This window comes from Typopeltis vanoorti, chromosome 2 (genome assembly GCF_054136105.1).
Source record: "Typopeltis vanoorti isolate ZY-2024b chromosome 2, IOZ_Tvanoo_1.0, whole genome shotgun sequence".
Taxonomy (NCBI): domain Eukaryota; kingdom Metazoa; phylum Arthropoda; class Arachnida; order Uropygi; family Thelyphonidae; genus Typopeltis; species Typopeltis vanoorti.
Genome location: NC_143550.1, coordinates 59,061,653 through 59,082,973, shown reverse-complemented (window position 1 = coordinate 59,082,973; position 21,321 = coordinate 59,061,653). Strand labels below are relative to the sequence as shown.

Genomic DNA, 21,321 nt, shown 5'->3' with positions numbered 1-21,321 from the left:
TGTATCAAGAGAGAAAGATTGTTTAAAAGTACAGTGAGCTCTAACTGAAGCAAACACTTAACAGCAAAATACCCCATGGCTCAAATGCAGTGCAGCAGAAAATTCACAACAGCAAATCTTCTGCTATCATCAAATCCAGCAGTTATCAAACTTTTGGTCTCAAGATCCCTTTACACTGCATTTGCTAAGAAACATGAGTTTCTTAGCAAATGCATGCTGCTGCTGCTTTCATTTAAGATAGCAGCAGCATGCATGCTAAAATGTTGATCTAACATTTGAGAAATGTTAGATCAACATTTCTCAAAGTGTGGCTGCAAACACTTGTGGGTCCCCTAAGACCCTTTCATGGAGTTTGCAATGTCAAAACTAATTTTATAATAATAATAAGACATTATTTGAAAATATAGTTATTTTTCATAAAAATGTGTTAACATGTAATGGGCTTATTATTGTCATGTTTTAATGAAATAATAAGTAAATATTTAAAAAATTTCTCAGTTTTAATTTCTAATGTGGTAAATATCAATAGAAATAATCCACATAAACAAAACTTCTTATTGAGGATCCACAAAGAGGTTTTGTTTATGCGGGTTACTTCTACAATATTTACCACATTAGAAATTAAAATTAGGAATTTTTTTAAATATTTATGTATTATTTCATTAAAAAATAACAGTAATAAACCCATTACATGTTAACAAATTTTTATGAAAAATTTCAATTAAACGTTTTCCAAATAATGTCTTAGTATTATTATTAAATTAGTTTTGACATTGCAGACTCCATGAAAGGATCTCAGGGACCAACAAGTGTCTGCAGCCACACTTGAGAAATGCTGATCTAACCTATCTTAGATGAAAGCAGCAGCAGCATGCATTTGCTAAGGAATCACTAAATAATTCACTAAATTCATTTTTTTGATGTAACATGAAAACAAAGTTTGCTGTATGAGAACTGCATGGGGCCCTGTAAAGTCAATTCATATGAGCCCTGTAAAATCAATTAACTGAAATTAACTGAGAATGAGTTTTTAAAGATATAACATAAATGTTATTTATAATGACAGATTACTAATTATAAGAAAAAGTGAAAGAGCATCTGCATGTTAGTAAAAAAATCATGATTTAATTTTAAGTTGCTTACATCAGAAAAAAATTAAGCAAATTTAAATTACAAAAGCTTAAATTGTTTAAATTTTTCACTATCAGAAATGTTTACTTACATAGAGACGAAGAACTCTCTCCCATGTTTCTTTTAGCTTTTTCCTTTTATCTTTAAGTACTTTTTCATTCAGTGGTGGAGGTGCATTCACATTATATTCTAAAAATATATTTTTCAATTAAATTTGTTATCTAAATTTATGAAAGGTAAAATTTTACAGCTAAATAATAATCATTATTAGTTGCTTGCTAATTATTTATCAATACTTTAATCATTATTTATTACAGTTTACATCAGTCTAGCATATTTAATAAATATTATTTGAAAAATAATTTTTTTGCATTTAATATGTATTTTCTCATCTAATGATCCAATTCCAGTAACTGTTTTCATTAGCCTCACTGTTAAATGGCTTCCTCAATTATCTAGTCCACAGATTAGGCTCACTTGTAGCAATTGTAATATATATATATATATATATATATATATACAGGGTGTTCGGGATAAATTTGACATATTTATAATTAATTATATTTTTCCGTAAGTTACATGTATTAACACACACTTCTCTTCATTTAAAAGTTTGGACCCTTCTTCATTCATATACAAGATGTCAGAAAGGATGGATAGCTGGAACCCACCTGAATCATGGAAGAGAATAACTTGTATCATGATGATTCGTGCCCGCCATCAAAATAAGGATATTACGACTGCTGCCCAATGCTCCCTGAATACAGTAAAAAAAATCAGGCATGAACTAGAGACTTGCAATGGTGACTACGAGGATGTAGCAAGAAGAAAGATCCCTAGCAGACGATCTGATTGCGTTCGTACAGCAGAATTCCTCGCAAATCTGCAGGAACAGGTGTTGAAGAACCCTGGCATTGGAATTCGGGCTTTGTTCGTGGAGTTGCTAACTGTAGTCAAGCCCTGGATAACAAGGGTAGCCAATGGTAGGCCGTATGTATGGCAGCAGGATTCGGCCCCTTGCCACACCTCTGGGAAAAGTCAAAAATGGTTGTCTGAAAATTTCTACGACTTCACCAGTCCAAATGTTTGGCCTCCAAACTCCCCAGACCTTAACCCCATGGATTATTTTGTATGGGGCGCAGTTGAAAAAGACACCAATCGCACTTCCAGTAATACAAAAGCCCACTTAATGGATAAAATTAAAACAGTTTTTGCGGCCCTTCCCAGGGAGACTGTAGCATCAGCTTGTTCGAGGTTCCGAAGCAGAATTGAAGCTGTGATCGATGCTAATGGTGGTTATTTTGAGTAAATCTTGTTGATAGTATTGTAATTAACTCTGCCTGTAATGTTTTTTTGTCAATTCATTAAATTTAATAGATACAAAGAAGATTTTCTTTTTCCTTACGAAACTGTCAAATTTATCCCGAACACCCTGTATATACACACATATTACAATTTCCCCATAATGCATATGTACAAAAGCAAACAAACAAAAAAATGTAATCTTCACATTTACCAAAATGTGAAAATACTGAAATATAATTTATTGATTTTTTTTTTATCATCCATCATCATCATCAAATTCCTGACATGTACCCTCAAAGGGTGTACAGGATATGATAGTACAGTGGTATCTCACTAATCCGAACCTCTTTAGTCCGAAACCCCCAGTAATCCAAACTGTGGTTTGAAAGGAAAAAAAAGTTATTTTATTACGTATTATTATTCTGTGTACTATTATTTTTATTTAAATTATTATGTTAACTATTATTATTTATTTTATTATTATTACAGTAAAGTATTTTTTCATACTGTTGATTGTACGGTTATACTGGAGGCATATTTTGATTTATTGTGTGTTCATGTTTGCTTTTTTATACTGTACAGTACGTACTGTATTGTCGGCATGAATCACAAATATACACAAAAAGAGGAAATTCAAAACATGCATAATTTGGTTAAAAATATAAATCCAGATGTTGAAATTTCACAAACAGATGTTACGGAATGGATTACAGGTAGAACTGAAAGTGAATTCGAAATCAAATCAGATGCTGAAATTATAAATATGATGCTACAGAATGAATTATAAGACGATGATGACGATGAAGAACTCGAAGAAAAAAAAAGTAAAACATGAAGAGGCAGCTGACAGTTTTAATGTGTGCATAGAATGGGCTAAGCAGAATGATACACCATTCCATAAAATTTTGTTGCTGATGCAGTTCCGAGAAGAAGCATTCAAAAAAAGTTTAGCTTCTAAGAAGCAAAAGAAAATCGGTGACTTTTTTTTACAAAGAAATAAAAAACTTTTTTGTGTTATTTTGTGAAACATTTTTTTGTGTTGTGTACAAGTGATAATTTTTACGCAAATTAAGCTACGTACTGAACTGTGCAATTTTATTAAATCAGAATTCCCAACAATACAGGTACATAAAAATTAATTTTTTTACTAAAATAAACTTGTGTACTGTATTATTTTTTTGTTTTACATTACAGTACAGTAGCTTTTTTCTATCAGTTAATTTATTTACAGAATTAAAATGATGTAACAAAATTAAATCTGATTATTTTTATCTTAAACGCTAATTATTGTTGTCTCTTGGGGGAAAATTCACTAATCCGAACTTTTCGCTAATCCAAACGAGCATGGTTTCTATTAGTTCGGATTAGCGAGATACCACTGTACTACGAGAAACTTACATCATTACTAACTGCCTATCTACAATTTTCCTCCAAATCAATCTGTTATCTGTCAAGACTCCAACATTATCAGATCTTATATTTCTATCTTCTAAGGCACTTTTTACTGTATCAATCCAGCTATATCTTGGTCTTCTTCTGAGTCTTTTTCCTGCCAACCTGGCCAAGAACACTTGTTTTGCTAATAATTTTTTTTATATAAACACAATTAATGTATATCTTTTTCTAAGGAATGTGATAATAAATTTATTCACTGAATTTATTTTTAAGATTTTTTCGATATGTTATCAAAATTAAACAATAGTGTATTTGTTACAAAATTATGAAAAAAAGATATTTTAAGCTGATGAATTATTTAAACACAAGTAAGAGAGAGAGCGTGTGTGTGTGTGTGTGTGTGTGTGTGTGTGTGCGCGCGCGTGTGTGCGTGGATTCAACAGCTTACATGTTCATGTTTCCATTTCTGCTTGTTAACAATAAAAAAAAATGTCTTAATATATAGATTGTGGATGAATTGCTAGAATTCACAAGAAAATATAGATTAAGAAGGGCACATTTACAAGCAGATACTAAATGTGTCCCTCTCCATATTACTGGCCTCATTTTTTTAAATATTATTCCTTTCACAAGTAGTTGCACATCTTTTCAACATATGCAAAACATTTCCAATGGTCTGTAAAAATGCACAAATCAGAAATTATTGATATTTACATAAAACAATAACTCATAAATTCTACTAGGAATGCACATTATAAACAATTTCAAATATTTCTCACTTCTCCCTCTTGCTTTACATAAATAGGATAATATTTATCCTATTTTTATAAATGAAGGATGTACTTTTAGTGTTGACAGATGGCACTATGTAGCTGATGGATTATAGAGTAGTGTGTAGATAAAAGATCAAGTGCTATAAATGGTATATGGAGTGGGATGCCCTCCTGTGATGAGTTCTTGTACTCTCATTATTATTAAGCATATTTTACAAGTTAATACATTATTTCTGTCTACTGTAAAAAGTAATTTAATTCCTCCCTCTCCTGCAAAAAAAAAAATCTTCCATATGCCATGATAATGTTAAAAGATATGACAACTTTAATATATTAGAAGGGAGAATAATGCCAATTAAAATTTAAAAAAATCATGAAACATTATATCAAGCAATATCACATTAAAATTGATGTAAAGTAGTTCTACAAATGATGGAAACTATGTTTTGAACAACTTATAAGCCATAAGAGATCTCCCCATCGCCTTTAAGGAATGTGGAGAACCAAATGGGGCTCCTGACTTAATGTTCACTCCCCACCATCACATGGTGCACCATGTTAGCAGGTATTCACTGAGTACTTAATAAACAAGAATGGACTAGTAATTTTGGACATAAGCAACCAAATTGTACTCTCTATTGGCTTAAACTAAAAATACACATGATGGTACATCATGATAAGATTTCATGTCAGCTGGAGTGCCATCCAGTCAAACAAGACCCCTGCTGTTGTTATGAGGATACCAGAGTGAATAGCGAAAAGTCAGCAACTGGAAAAAAATTCCACCTCAGCATCCAGAAGAAGGAAAAACATCACTGAAGATAAGAACCATCAGCATAAGAAGTATTTGCTAATGGAAAGGATATAAAACATGAAGAACTGGAAAAGTACCAAGCAAACACAATTGACATTACTGAGACAAGACAAAAACAGGCAAGATGGTACTAATTAATAAGTATAGGATGTCATATTTAGGAAATAAAGATCAAGGAAAGGAAAGAATAGCAATAGCATTCACACCAAACGTGACTGGAAGGCAATTTCAAGTTATGTGTGCAAACTTCAAAATAGAGAAATGAACAATGAAGCATATTTAAAACTCCACTTCTGCCTAAGAAAGAACTGGAGGAATTTTTCAAGTCATTAAATAAGTAGCTGATATAAAGAAAGTGGAAAAAACAGTCCTTGTTGGAGATCTAAACAGTAGAGTATGAAATGAATCACACCTGACACACAGAAACATTTTTGGAAAATATAAAGAAAAGGGCAAGGCTAATAATAATAATGGAAATACCTGCTGGATTTTGCTCAGAATAATGGACTAGTCATTACTAACCATGTTTAACATAAAAATATGCATAAGTTCAAGTGAAAAAAAGCCAAAAGAAATAAGAAAAGCTTCATCGACTATGATGATTTTGTTGTTTATGTCTTTGTTGGCAGTAATATCCATCATACTGGTTAAGTATATAAGAGTATACAGAGGATTTGAAAAACAAAGTGACTATAGCTTAGGTTTTAAGTAGGATAAAAATGAATATCACATCAAAAAGAAAAGTATATAAGAAAGTTATAAAACGAATTAAAGTTGAACAGCTTTTACAAATAAACTGTAGACTAAACTATACAAGAATAACTGAGGAAAAATAAAACAGTTTGAAAAAAAGAAAAAAATCTTGGAATCTCAGTGGCAAACTCAGAAGTAAACATATGATTCTGCTAGGGAGATTATGGTGAAGTTGTCTGCAAGGATAGTTATCCTAGAAAACAAGAAAGCATACCAAAAGTTCCTAGAATATAAATCAGCAGATTCTCTAAAAGAATGCAGAAAAATGTAAGAAAGCTAAGCTATATGTAAAAGTAGCTAAACAAAAGTCTTGAGAAGAATTATACAAGATCAATATCAAGAAAGTGGCAATGTTCTGGAAGCCATTGAAACTTGGAAATGGATAAAAAAAAAAAAAAACTCCATTACTGTAAAAGGAATTAAAGATAATAAAGGCAACATGAAAACTGAAGATAAGAATATTCTAGATGTCTGGAGAAACTGCTTTGAAAGACTGCTAAATAAAACATGCAGTGGTGGCAGAACAGAAGTACATATCAATAACTGAGGTATAAAAAGCTATCAAACACCTGAAATGTGGGAAGCAGCTGGAGTAGATGATATGTGACAGAAATGCTCAAATGTGGAGGTACACTGGTGTTCAAAAGCTAAGGACAAACTACTACATTTTTACCTGTATATGAAAAAATTTTCATGGCTACAGACAAATGTGAACATAAATTTATTGCCAGTATACTAATAAATTATATTATGCAAAACGTGTTATAAATTTCATACAAATTAAATTGCAATATGTTTTTGGCAAAATTTACAAATTTCTTAACGACATAGTTAAGGAATTAATACAGTGCATACAGAAAACTATGCAGAGAGACATTTCAGTATGGAATATGTACACCCTGAACTGCAATGCATCTATCACAACATCATACCATGCTTAGCACCAAGTCATTCAGGAGTTCTTGAGGCAAGCTGGCTCACTTCCTTCAGAGCAAGGATAAGGCCTTGTTTGTTTTCTAGAGGGGAATTTCGAGCAGCAATGTGTCTCCCTATTGCACCCCAAATGTGTTCCAATGGGTTGAGATCTGGAGAGAGTACTGGACACTTGATTTAATTAAAATTCTTGGTCTCCAGAAGTATCTTCACTGCTCATGTATGATGTGGTGTGACACTGTCATCCATAAAAATGAATTCTTCACCTACAGCACCATGGAAAAATTGAACATGATGTTGAAGAACTTCATTACAATATCATTTCCCAGTCATACTCCCTTTTTCCAGCACTTGTAGCTCAGTGCATCCATTAAACATAATGCCTCCCCCATGCCATGACCCCAGCACTGCTGTATCTATCCCTTTCAAGAACATTCTTGCAGTGGTAAACAGTACCACCTTCATGCCAGATCAAGTGTCGTCTAGAATCAGAGGAAAGACTAAAATGACTATCATCTGTAAAGAGCACATAAGCCCATTAGTGTCTTGTCTAATTTTTATGGATACAATGCCACTGATGAATAAACGGATGCAGATTACAGGTCTTTGGGTGTATAGGCCTACTTTTCACAGACATCTTGCCACAGTTTGTCGAGATATCTTCATGCCTGTGATAAAACGTCTTAGCAAACATCTAGAATACATTCCATTGGTCTGAAATGCTAACAATAGGTTCACAGATACCAGAAATATAAGGGATAAGATAGACTAATTTTGAGGAAAATTGTGTTGATAGGAGATTAGTAATAATGTAAACTTAATCATGTAGTAATGTCATAGTAGCCTGTACACTATCTAAAGATACAAATTAGGAAATTGATGATGGTGGTGATAATATCCGATATAATCAGATATATAACCACTGGCCTAGTTCGCCGAGTGGTTAGCAAACCTGCAAAAAGGGCTTGAATCCCACCATGGGCATGGATGTTTGTGTGTAATAATAATATCCACTAAATGCATAATAGTGCTCAGTTTAGTTTATTAGAATAATTATGTACAATTACAGTGTTTTCAAGTAATAATAATCAATAGGTTCCCTGTGAGCAATTCAAACTATTACTAAACACCTAAATAAATTTTCAAATATTTTACAACAGCTTGAAATAATAAACAGGTGAAAAATTAAACAATAATATAATAAAAAAAGTTCAATCCTTACAACTCCTATCACCCTGAATTGACAGCATTCAATGCCCACAGTTCAGCAGAGACTAAATGAAGATGGTATAAACAGTATCACTTCTTTGCCAAAACAAATAGCATTAACCATAAAAGATGTATTAATATCTCTTTCCTCCATAACAACATATACTTGATATAAAAAAGTCAGCTTTGATATATTTAACCATTTCATAAACATTTCTGCCATAAAACTTCTCTTGAAAACAAATAGCCTATCTGTTATCTTACTATTATATTTACACATTGCTGAAGTCAAGATAAGTATTACCTACAGAATGAAGGATACACTTATGGAATCTCTACTCTCCCACTGTTCCTCCAACCCCCCCACCCTCCATCATCACCACTGCATTTCATGGAACTGTTTAAAATTTGACCAATTTTAAACCAAGCTTTTCTATGCTCCTATAGAAAGTTAACAATTGTAACAGGTAACATCTGCATGATCCAGACACCTACTAGAGCTGATATCAAAAGTCATCAGCATAGTCCTGTTATGCATCTACTAAGCTGAATATTATCATCATCATACGTATCAAGGATTTAGGCCTAGCATGGCCTGTTCCGGCCTCCTTAGAAGTCATCGTTGAATCATTTAAGAGGACGTCCTGGTTTTCTTTTTCCTAATGGCTTGTACTTTAAGGCTTGTTTTGGTAATCTTTCTGTTTTTATTTTTTGAACGTGTTCCATCCATTTATGTTTATATTTTTTAATTTTTTTCTATTACTGGTTCTTGGTTTAATTCTTTCATAATATCTTCGTTTCTTTTGTGATCAAATAGGGTATACTTTGCAGTTTTTCTCATAAACTTCATTTCTGCTGTTGTTAATCTTTGTTTGTCTTTTTGTTTTATTGTCCAGATTTCGCTTCCATACATTAAGACCGGTAAGGCTAATGTATTGTATACTTTTAGCCTGGTTTGTTTTTGAACTAGGTTTGGTTTAAATATAGAGTTAATTACACCTGTTATTTTTAAATATTTTGCAATTTTTACGTTTATATCTTTTTCATTTTCATATGTGATCATACATCCTAGGTAGTTAAATGAATTCGCCTGTTCTAAGATCTTGTTATCTATTACTATTTTAGTTCTTGCTGGATCTTGTCCTTTAAAGGCCATAGTTTTTGATTTTTCCATTGATATTATCATACCATAATCTTTGGATATCTCATTTAGATTTAAAATAGCTTTCTGTAAGTTATCTTCAGAATTAGTAATTATTATTTGGTCGTCTGCAAAGAGGAGAGTGTTTAAGTTAACTGTAGGTGAAAGTTTAATTCCTTGATGTAAATTTTTACTCCATTTTATTATTATTTCATTTAAGTAGATATTAAAAAGAGTTGTTGAGAGGGGACATCCCTGTCGGACCCTTTGGTTAATCTCTCTTGTATATGATAGCTCGTGATTTAATCTTATTTGTATTTGATTATTTTCATATATACTTGTGATAGCTTTTAGGATATTATTTGGTATTTGTCTTTCTTTTAATATGTTAAATAATATGTTTCTTTTAACTTTGTCAAATGCTTTTTCAAAGTCAATAAATGCAATATGTGTTTCTAAATTATATTCTCTTCTTTTCTCTATTATTAATTTTAGGCAAAAGGCTGAGTCTATACATGATCGTCCTTTTCTAAATCCATTCTGTACCTCTAGAATAAAGTTTTCGGAGTATTTCATTAGTTTGTTATTTAAGATTCTGTTATATATTTTGTAACAGGAATTTAGTATACTGATACCTCTAGTTTTTAGGGTCATCTCTATTACCTTTCTTAAAGATAGGAATCACAATTGCTTTTTTCCATTCTATTGGGGGGATACCAGTTGAGTAAATTTTATTTAAAAATAATAAGAGTCTTTCTTTGAATCTTGTTCCTGCGTATTTAATATTATATTATAGCCGCTGAATATTATAGAATACTGAATATATGATATTAGCAACATCTATTTGCTACATTTTGCAACAAGTTGCATTGTTGCAAAATGGCTGCCCATGACATATTGTCTCATTATTTCACTATGAATTCTTGATGAAGAGCCTCCATTGCTCAGTCAGTATAGACGAAGCCCTTTCATCGGAAAGACCTAGGTTCAATTCTCGTCAATTCTCAGAACTCTAGGTTCCTCATGTCAATTCTCAGTGACACGAGGAACCGTTATGTGGTCTCTTTTGACTAAAGGTGAGTTAGTCTCATATGGAGTTAGGGGTTTTTTCACTCAGAAACTCGGGTTTTTTTCCCCAAGAACAGGCAAACCAGTCCCGTGAACACATGTGGATTACAGTCATGAATACGTCTCAGCCATATGCTAGTCCCAAGCCCAGATAAAATTGGGGGGTTGGGAAAAGCAATGGTGAACTACCCTGTAAAAATCTCACCAGGAATACTTTGTGGGCAATGCCTACAAAGTCACCTACAGTCGGAAACGACTGAAAGGGAAAACCCGGAGAATTCTTGGTGATGAAAAGCAACTGGCGAGTATGAGCAACTGTTTTAGAAACTGCATGGGTACCAACAGAAGGTGGGTAAACCATTTTAAAAATGGAAGTTAACACCACCCCTTCCAACAATATGGGATTATAAAAACCCTATATAGCAAGGCAAAAATTAATAAGTTCTGATAACAGTGCCCTAACTAAGAACAGTGGAACACTGCACCCTTCAATTGGAAAAGACCTTGGTTCAATTCTCATTGTGATGAGGAGAATCTTTATATGAGCTTTTTCAACTGAGGGTGAGTTAGCCAATCTTATATGGAGGTAGCAAGGTTTTTTCACCCAGCGTACAGACAAATTGTCCTTCAGAACATACAGACACAATTTATAGACAAAAAATACTGTTGTTAGCGATGATAGGCAGTAGATGAAGTTGATGGTAGTAGTGTCCTAGTAGGAGAATTAAGTAGCAGTCGAGAGAGTGAGATGTATTTAGTGAAGTAAAGTGCCTTCCCACGATAAGTCCTTGGACTCCATGGAGGTGTCACATAATAACTACTGAACTTGACCACGTTCTCAACACTTTCTTAGCCCATGGCTACAACCACCACAAAATCCAAAAAAAATATTAAAATTCCTTAACTAACTGCAATCTCCCTCCCGCTTCAGAACAGAGACTACACAAAATCTGTCCCCATTCCACATATCCAGAGCATATCTGAAAAATTAACAAAAATCCTAAAGAAATGCAATCTTACAAACACTTACAGCAGAGTAGCAATCACTTAGAGCTTTCCGAACTTGTGTCGCTACACGTTAGTGTGTTGGCTGCAGCGTGAAGGTGTGTTGCGCAAACATAAAGCATTAAACAGAATAATCGCTGAAAATGTCCACAGCGGAATCCATTTCGCAAAATACCAGTACGACTTTTAGTTAGCACCGTTAAACAAGATATTTGGTCAACTGCTCGGAACCCCCCCTCCCTGAGTCTATACCGACTTGCATGCAACTATCACCATCAGTTTCGTTTTCATTGGGGTTTTCTATAGTTCATTCAAGTATGAGTGACAATAAATGTAAACAGAAGCTAAATTGTGCAGAGCCGCACTAAGGAGTCCCAAAAATACTTTACTTTAAATAGAATGTAATTGCAAGATGTTTTACGTTCTAGAATTTAAATTTCACTTTCAAAATTATATATACAAACTATCTTTTAATTATTTTTAACCTTTAAGAATATTTCATATCAATATATTTCAATAAATAATGGAGAATAAATGCAGCCGAATTCATCCCTGTGGTTTTATCACATAGTAGTCGCTCAGTTTTATTATCGTTCGATCAATAAAAATAAACCACCACACTTATTCATACAAATATTATTATTGATGTTTATTCTAACTGCAACATGAATAAACGAAGAGCTGGTGCTTTTATTTTATGTTTAGTTACTGTTAAAGCTTTACAATAATTCACACAGTTTTATTTATCAAATTGGTGTTGAATTACCCGTAAAATGGATAAGTTTTTAATTAATAAAAGAAAAGCTGAAGGTGACGTTTGTGATGAACAAAATGTATCGACTATAGAGGAAACTACACAAGAATCAACTGTTAAATGGTCTGCATTAATACGGAAGAAGTGTAAAGGAAATTTTCCATGCCTTGTTTATACAATAAAGATTATATGAAATTGGGGTTCACATTTTCTGGTAATGAAAACCATCCTTGTCTCCAGTGTTTAGTTTGTGGGGTGATACTTGTAAATGAAAGTATGGTACCAAACAAATTAAAGTGCCATTTTACCTCAAAACACAGTCATTTGTCAGAAAAGCCAGTAGAATACTTTATTGAACTTTCAAAATCTATAAAGAAGCAGTCCACATCGTCCAAGAGAATGAAGACATCAGAGAAAGCTCAAAAGGCAAATTACTTGGTTGCTCAAATAATTGCCAAAAACAAGGAGCCACACAATATTGCCGAAACCACTATATAGGAATCTTGCTGTGCTATTGTTCGAACAATGTTTGGGCCCGAATTTGAGATAGAAGTTAATAAAATCCCTTTGGCAGATTACACGATTGGAAGACGTATTCAAAATTATCAGCAGACATTAAGTTGCAAATTAATGTCAGCAGACATTAAGTTGCAAATAAAAGATATTTTTCAAGATAATATGATTTTTACATTGCAGTTAGATGAATCAAGAGATGTCAGTGGGTTAACGCAATTACTTGTTTTTATACATTTCATTCATACTAACAGAATTATTGAGCAATTCTTGTGTTGTCTAGAACTTCCAATGAAAACTAGAGGCGAAGATATATTTAAAACAGTAGATTGCTTCATGAAGGAAAATAATTTGCTATGGTTAAATTGTGTAGGAATATGCACAGATGGTGCTCCTTCAATGGATGGTTCAACAAAAGGTTTCACAGCTTTAGCAAAGAAAGAGAATGAAAATATTATAATTACTCATTGCTTTTTACATCGTGAAGCACTAGTCATGCAAACCACTGGTAATGAATTAAAAAAGGTTATGGACAAAATTGTTCAAATGGTCAATTACATTAAAAGTAGACCTCTTAAATCAAGATTATTTGCTAAAATTTGTGAAGATATGGGGACAAAATTTAAAAAACTTATACTACACTCAGAAGTTCGTTGGCTGTCAAGAGGTCGAGTGTTTTGTCATGTATATGAATTGAGGGAAATGATGCTTAAACTTTTTGAGGAAAATCAACAAAATGAATTCTGCGATCGAATTCAAAACAAATTACGGTGCACAAAATTGGCATATCTTACTGACATATTTGAACACATATTTGAATAAAATAAACACCAGTATGCAAGGAAAAGGAGAAATATCTTAACTGCGGTGGATAAAATATGTGCTATGAGAGACAAGATAGAAATTTGGAAAAGGAAAGTGAAAGAAGGAAATTTTGAAATGTTTTCCAAAACTGCAGACTGTGAACTAAAATGTGATATCAGTTTCCTAATTGTTGACTATTTAACAATGCTCGGAGAGAAAATTCATCACTATTTCCCAAATATTGAAATACAAGACTATGATTAGATCAGAAATTCATTTTTTTCAACTGCAACAATTACTTATCACTTATTGAAGAAGAAGAATTAGTTGAAATAAAAAATTATCGAAGTCTGTTAATGATGTATGAAGAGGATGATTTAGACAACTTTTGGATACATGTTTCAAAAATGCATCCAAACATAGGTAAAAAAGGGTTAAAAATTCTTTTGCAGTTTTCCACTACATACATGTGTGAAGAATCCTTTTCAACGATGGCAAACTTGAAGACATTGAAACGTGGAAGCTTAAGAATGCTTGGTGACGAAATGCGAGCTTTATCTATTATTCCACCAAATATTGAAAAGCTGTGTTCATCCCATGAAGCTCATATATCTTATTAAAATTCTATTATTATATATTTCTTATAACAATGACATTAATCTTGGAAATAAATATAAATATATTATATATTTTTATTTTGCATATTTTATTATACATAAAAATTCAGTATGATCAAAAAACTCAACAAGCGAGCTATGAAAACTGTTTTCCCTATATTAAATACATTGAAAACTTAAGAAGAGAGAATCATTTCAGCTCACTTGATGTGTTTTTTATTCGATCATACTGTATTATATATTTTTAATAAAAATGAAAGGTTTTCATGAGATAGGTTGTGTCGTGAAACAAGTTTAACCTATGATTTGCTAATAGACTGTGTTGTGCCCTCAAGACAAGAGTATAGTCTAACTATATAATGCAACCTTTAAAGGAGTTATATGATATTTGATCTTATCAAATATCAAAAGGAGTTGCTTGTTATAGTAATGATGGGATCAGTTTTAAAAGGCGTAAGTGATTAATCACTTACTATAAATAGTGAATTGTTATTAAAGCGGTATTGGATGAACAGGAAGAGATTTTTAAATAAACCTTCTAAAAGTTATACAAAATATAATTGTAAAAGCATATACTTGAACTACATCTGATCTGGCCACATGACCCATGAGAGGCACATCAGACTGAATTACTGTGCCGTGAAATTATGTTTGTCTAAAAAGTGTGTCACCAACATGAAAAGTTTGGAAAGCACTGACATACAGACTACATACAAAAGTGGCATCTTATATCTGCTCTACCAATGACCAGCCACGTTCCCTAGACTTGCTAGGTGTTTACCAGGTCCCTTGCAATTGCAAACTGTCCTACTACAACCAAACAGGAAAGTTAGCTAATAACTTAGAATCTGCCTCAACTCTGAGAAAATTTCCAAATCTGAACAAATTGAGGTGCATGAAACTGCCCCAAATTTGGGAAGCTGAATAGCCAAGACCACCCAATTTAGCTCACTTGGGGATGCCATTTAGGACTCTAGGCACAACTTTGGTAGCCATTCTTCAGCCTTATTTATGCCTGAGTGCGCTTATTGTTCTGTGATCCCTGACTTTGACTTTGCAGAAATATCGGAAGTATTAATTCAAGTTATTATAATTAATATTCAGTATACACTGTAATTTCCTGAAAAATAATAGTTATGAATATGTTTATATAACACCTTAGAAACTGTCACTTGGGTATTAAGTTAACCTTGAAATTGAAGCAAAACAGTTACACTCCATTCTCAGATATCATCATCATAATCATCAAATTCCTGCTATGTACCCTCAAGGGGTGTACAGGATATGACAGTACTACATGAAAAAATTACATCATTACTAACTTCCTATCTACAATTTTCCTCCAAATCAGTCTGTTACTTGTCAAGACTCCAACATTATCAGATCTTATATTTCTATCGTCTAAGGCACTTTGTACCGTATCAATCCACCTATATCTTGGTCTTCCTCTGGGTCGTTTTCCTGCCAACCTGGCAGAGAACACTTGTTTTGCTAATCTTTCCTCTCCCATTCTATTTAAGTGACCAGACCACCTGAGATTAACTCTGCTAATGCATTCCTGGATGCTGACAATGTCAAGTTCTTTCCTAATATCCTCATTTTTAATATGATATTGCCATTGATGCCATCTGTTCACGCCTCTAATCTTTCTCAGGACTCTCATATCTGCGGTCTCTAGTCTTTGGTCAAGTGTTTTACTTCTGACCCAGCTCCCAGATCCATAAGTTAAAACTGGTTTGAACACCGTCTTGTATACAGCTAATTTAGTGTTCCGACTAATTTCTCTCATATTCCATATGAATTTATTCAATTGACTTCCCACCATACCAGCTTTGCTGATTCTGTTGTCTATTTCTATATTTAATTTACCATCTTCAGTAAAAATTGTGCCTAAGTAGCTGAAATGTTTTACTTGTTCCACAGGTTCTCCATTCACAACACAGTTGACATTTTCAATGATTCTGCCTATTTTCATTGTCTTTGTCTTTTTATTGCTGACCTTCATACCATATCTATTACAACAGCTATTCAATTTAGTCAGAGAATCTTGCAGACTTGTAGCAGATTTATTTAGAAGTATAACATCATCCGCATAAAGCAAAAAGCTGACATTAACATCTCCAATTTTGATATCAGGTTTAATACCACTTTCCTTCATAATGTGATCCATATAGATAATGAATAACAGAGGGGATAATGTACATCCTTGTCTCACACCAGATTTAACATTAAACCATCTTCCTGTACTTCCTTCAATTCTAACTGCTGACTTACAACTCAAATAAAGACTAAGTATTGCTTGATATAATGCCCCATTGACACCATATAACTGCAGCATATTGAATAGCTTCTCTCTTGGCACCTTGTCATATGCCTTTTCCAAATCGACAAAACTTAAATATAGATCTTTGTTATATTCCCATGCTTTCTCGACTATTTGTCGTAAAGTGAAGATCTGATCCTGACAGCCTCTATTTGACCTGAATCCAGCTTGTTCTTCACCAAGCTTTTCTTTCACAATTCTTCTCAACCGTTTCTCAAGTATACTGGCATAGATCTTGCCAGGAACACTCAGTAGGGAAATACCTCTGTAATTCTCACATTCAGTTTTATTTCCCTTTTTATATATGGGTACTATGAGAGCTCTACTCCAATCATCAGGAATTCGTCCCTCTGTCCAGGCTTTCTGAACTATGCAGTGCAGCCACTGTAAGACTTTTATACCACCATACTTCAGCATTTCTGGTCGAATATCATCTACTCAATACTTACTCAATACTTCAAGGATATCTTTTTCTCCTGATTTCATGTCACCTTTATCATCTCTAATTCCTTTTACAGCACTCTTTCCTCCATTCCTAAGCTTCTTCAACAACCTCCAGAATATTTTGCCACCTTCTTGATATTTATTTTCTATATTCTTGCCAAAGTCCTCCCATGACTTTTGTTCAGCTAGTTTTACACACTGTTTAGCTTTCTTACATTTGTCTCTGTATTCTGTAAGAGTAAAAGCTGACTTATTTGCCAGGAACTTTTGATATGCTTTCTTCTTTTCCTTCACTGCCTCTTTAACTTCCTGTGTCCACCAGGGAGTTCTGATTTTTTTATCCTTGCACACAACCTCACCATATGCCGCTCTGGCAGAATCAATCAATGTTTTCTTCAGAGTTTGCCACTGAATCTCCAAGGTTTGATTCCTGTTCTCAAACTCTTTCATTTTCTTTTCAATAATCTTTCTGTATTTTAGTCTACAGTTCACATCTGAGAGCTGCTCAACTTTTATTCGCTTTAAAACTTTCTTACATGTTATTCTTTTCGATATGAAATTCAATTTTATCCTGCTCAAGACTAAATAGTGATCACTTCCAATTTCAAATCCTCTATACACTCTGGTATCCTGCACCAGGGAGAAAACATCACTATCAACAATAACATAGTCAATGAGACTTTTCTTATTCCTAGCCTCTTCTCTCCATGTGAATTTGTGCACATTTTTATGTTGGAACATGGTGTTAGTAATAACCAGTCCACGTCCTGAGCAGAAATCCAACAGATATTTGCCATTATTATTAGCTTTGCTCTTTTCTCCAAATTTTCCCAAAATATTTTTGTATGTCTCACAATCATTTCCTACTCTGCTATTTAGATCCCCAACAAGGACCAACTTTTCCTTTTTCATTGTGTCAGTTCCTTTTTACTAGAGCGTCAAAAAATTCCTCCACTTCTACCTTAGTAGAACCTTCTGTGGGACCATAGGCACAAATAAGTCTCATTGTCCAGTTCCCCATTCTCATATTTGCCCACATTACTCTACTTGAGACTGACTGCCATTCAAGAAGATTAGCCTCGTATTTTGTGTTGAATACTATGGCTACTCCTTCTTTTCCTTGATTGTCATTGCCTGAATATAACATTTTGTATTTATTGCTTAGAAAGATCTCACCAGTTTTGGTCTTTTTTGTTTCAGTCACCCCTATTATGTCGATCTGGTACTTATCTAATTCCTCAGCTAGCTCCATTTCTTTGCCATTCAGTCTTCTTACGTTGATAGTACCGATCTTTAACTCTGGTGATGTAGAGTTGGGGTTTGTTTTCAGATTTGTTCCAGTAGCTGACTTTTCGCTGTTCGCCCTGGTTCCCTGGCGAAAACAACGGGGGCCTTGTTTAACCGAGCGACGCCCCAGCCGGCATGAAATTTTGTCATGTTGTCCCATCATTTTTTATTTTGGTTTAACCAATAAGAATACAATTTGGTCGGCTAAATCCCAAATTGCCAGCCCATCCTCGTTCGTTCAGTATCAAAGTAGATACCCAACAGGGTGCACCACGAGAAGATGAGGATTGGACATTAGGTCAGAAGCCCTGGTCGGTTCTCCGCATTCCTTTAAAGGCTATGTGGAGGTCTCCTCTCAGTTATACAGCTTTGACCCTTAAGCACCCCCATTTTTCTCAGATTCACATGATTCTCAGATATAGTGATTTAAAATGTGACATACATAGTTAAGGAAATTAAAGACTCCGGTAGTAAGTCAGTCTTCTTCTAAATACTTCTATAGATATTTCAAATGAGGAGAATCTCATTCATTATTGAGATGGATAAAGATTATTGAGACACATAATTCCTATATATACCATATTTGCCGGAGTATAAGGCGCACTTTTTTCTTTGAAAATAGATCTGAAAAACAGGGTGCGTCTCATACGCCAATATTCAGTTTTTTATTACTTTCATTTCTGGAAATTTTCTCTGTTCTGAGTTACGTGATTTCTTTCTTGCTTCCTTGCAGTGTGTGAGAACATTCCAGTTACGTAGAGTTCAGCGGATGCCCATGAGCTGTTATAGACAATCACAGCTGTGTTCCTGTTCATTTAAACTTTCCAATTGTTGTTGTGAATGGTGATAAATTTCTGCCATTAAATTTTCTCTAAACTTCTTGGCAAATTATGGCTGAAAAACGTCGGCATTGCTACAATATTGCATACAAGCTACTTGTGATTGCGTATGCTAAAGAAAATGGAAACAGGACTGAAGAGAGGCATTTCGGGCAACCCCCAACTGAGAAAATGATAAGAACTTGATGGAATCAGGAAGAGGATCTAAAAAAAGCAACTCATAATAAACATAACCTATGAAGTGGAACTGCAAAATGGCCAGAACTTGAGGCAGAACTGAATACTTGGATTTTAGACCACAGAAAAGCAGGACTTTCAGTGTCTACAAATTGAATTTCATCAATTCGTCATTAATGCAAGGAAACGAGAAAATTTTGAACTTGTGCAAATAGGAAACATGGACGAGGTTCTGCTGACTTCTGATGTGCCCTCAAACAAAACTGGAGATTCCAAGGGCATAAAAAGTGTTACTGTTAAAACTTCTGGGCACAAAAAAACTCACTACACGGTTGTTTTATCCTGCTGTGCTGATGGGACAAAATTGCCGCCACTATTGATTTTTAAAAGGAAGATGCTACCCAAAGAAAAATACTGCTTAAAGGAGTATTTGTACACATTCACGCAAAAGGCTGGATGGATGGAGGAGGAATGAAGTTATGGATATAAAAAATATGGTTTAGGTGCCCTGTAGGACTGTTGAAGAAGCCTGCCCTGTTAATATGGGATCAGTTTCGTTCTCACAGAACAGAAAATGTTAAAAACTCAGTTAGCTGTAATTCCAGGAGGTCTAACTAGTCAGCTTCAACCTTTAGATGTCTGTATTAATAAACCATTTAAGGGATTTATGAAGGGGAAGTGGAACAGCTGGATGCAGTCTTCAGAATTTTGAGGTCATGCCATCAGGAAGAGGACTAGCATTTCGCAAGTTTGTGAGTGGGTCAAAGCTTCATGGGATGCTGTGAAAACTGAGATAGTGGTTAAATCATTTAAGAAGTGTGGCATTAGTAATGCACTGGATGGTACAGAGGACAATTTGTTGTATGAGGACTCAGATTCTGATCTAGAAGAGGTTTCAAGTGTCTCTTCTAGCTCTGGAGATGAATTAATGGGTTTTCATGAAGAAGATTAAAAGATGGGACTCTTTCCTAGTTAGATTAGGTATTCGTTGAAAGTAGACCTACTTATTACTTTATATTTGAAATACTGTAAATTCATTATAATATTCAGTGATAAAGTTTTTTTCCTAAAAAATGTGTACAAAAAAGGGGGTACGTCTTATAGGCCGACAAATACGGTATATAATTAAATAAATTTAATAACTAGAAGCAAAAGAGATACTAAAATAGAAAAATACTATTTATTATTTGAGTGCGCAACTAATTTCAACTCTTAGAAGACGTCATCGGGTGCATAACATGAAAATAGAAATACAAAAATATACATTACACGAGAACAACAGCTATATATGCGTAGTAAGGCTTACGGCTGCATAAATTTACCAACAATCTGGAAGACAGTCATTTTAAGATCTAATTAATACTTGTTTTCTTAACATAGATGGTGCCTAATTAGGACCTTAGTTGCTTCTGTTGTCCACTACATTTTTTTTAAACTAGTCCCACTGTTATACCAAATTGTTGTGGGTTTCACATACTGTGCCAAACTGTTTTTGTGCTCTGAAGATGCTGGATATAATATCAGCAAAATATCAGCAAATAATTAATAAATGTTAGTAATTTTCTTATTATTCTGTGTTGTCATTAATACTGAGAAAACAATAAATTAAATTGTAAACGTATTACTAACATTTGTAGGCATTCTGGATGTCATGATATTGTTGGGATGTTCACCCAGGCATGATCTTATCTATGCCAAAGCTGGATAGCTGAAGAGTGACTGGATTGAAGTCAATTTCTGTTGATTCCACAATTCTTCTCTCCAGCTCATCATAGCATCTAAAATGTTTTCTGATTTGTTGCAGATCACCGGATAAGTGACAGAATCTCCATTATTAGTATGAGCAGAAGTCAGAATGTGATTAGATAGCATGCACTGTCTTTAGTCCTGCTATACATGATATCTCACATGTGTTCTTCCATAACTCAATAGATTTCTCCATCTGACCAAAATAGGGCACGCTGCATTTACACCAAAGAAGGTAAATTCCAGGATACTTTAGGCTGTAATGTTTCAGTTCAGATGTACTGTATAAG

The 21,321-nt window shown here is 33.8% G+C and overlaps 1 protein-coding gene across 2 annotated transcripts in view; it reads right to left on the bottom strand.

Moving 5' to 3' along the window:
- The window catches only part of LOC150109066 (uncharacterized), a 236,356-nt gene that overhangs the window by 161,317 nt on the left and 53,718 nt on the right, over positions 1 to 21,321 (bottom strand). For both annotated transcript variants that reach the window (XM_090405267.1, XM_090405274.1), the window contains one exon: positions 1,223 to 1,320. In XM_090405267.1, the coding sequence (XP_090261393.1) occupies positions 1,223 to 1,320 (98 nt within the window). The remainder of the gene's footprint in view (positions 1 to 1,222; positions 1,321 to 21,321) is intronic.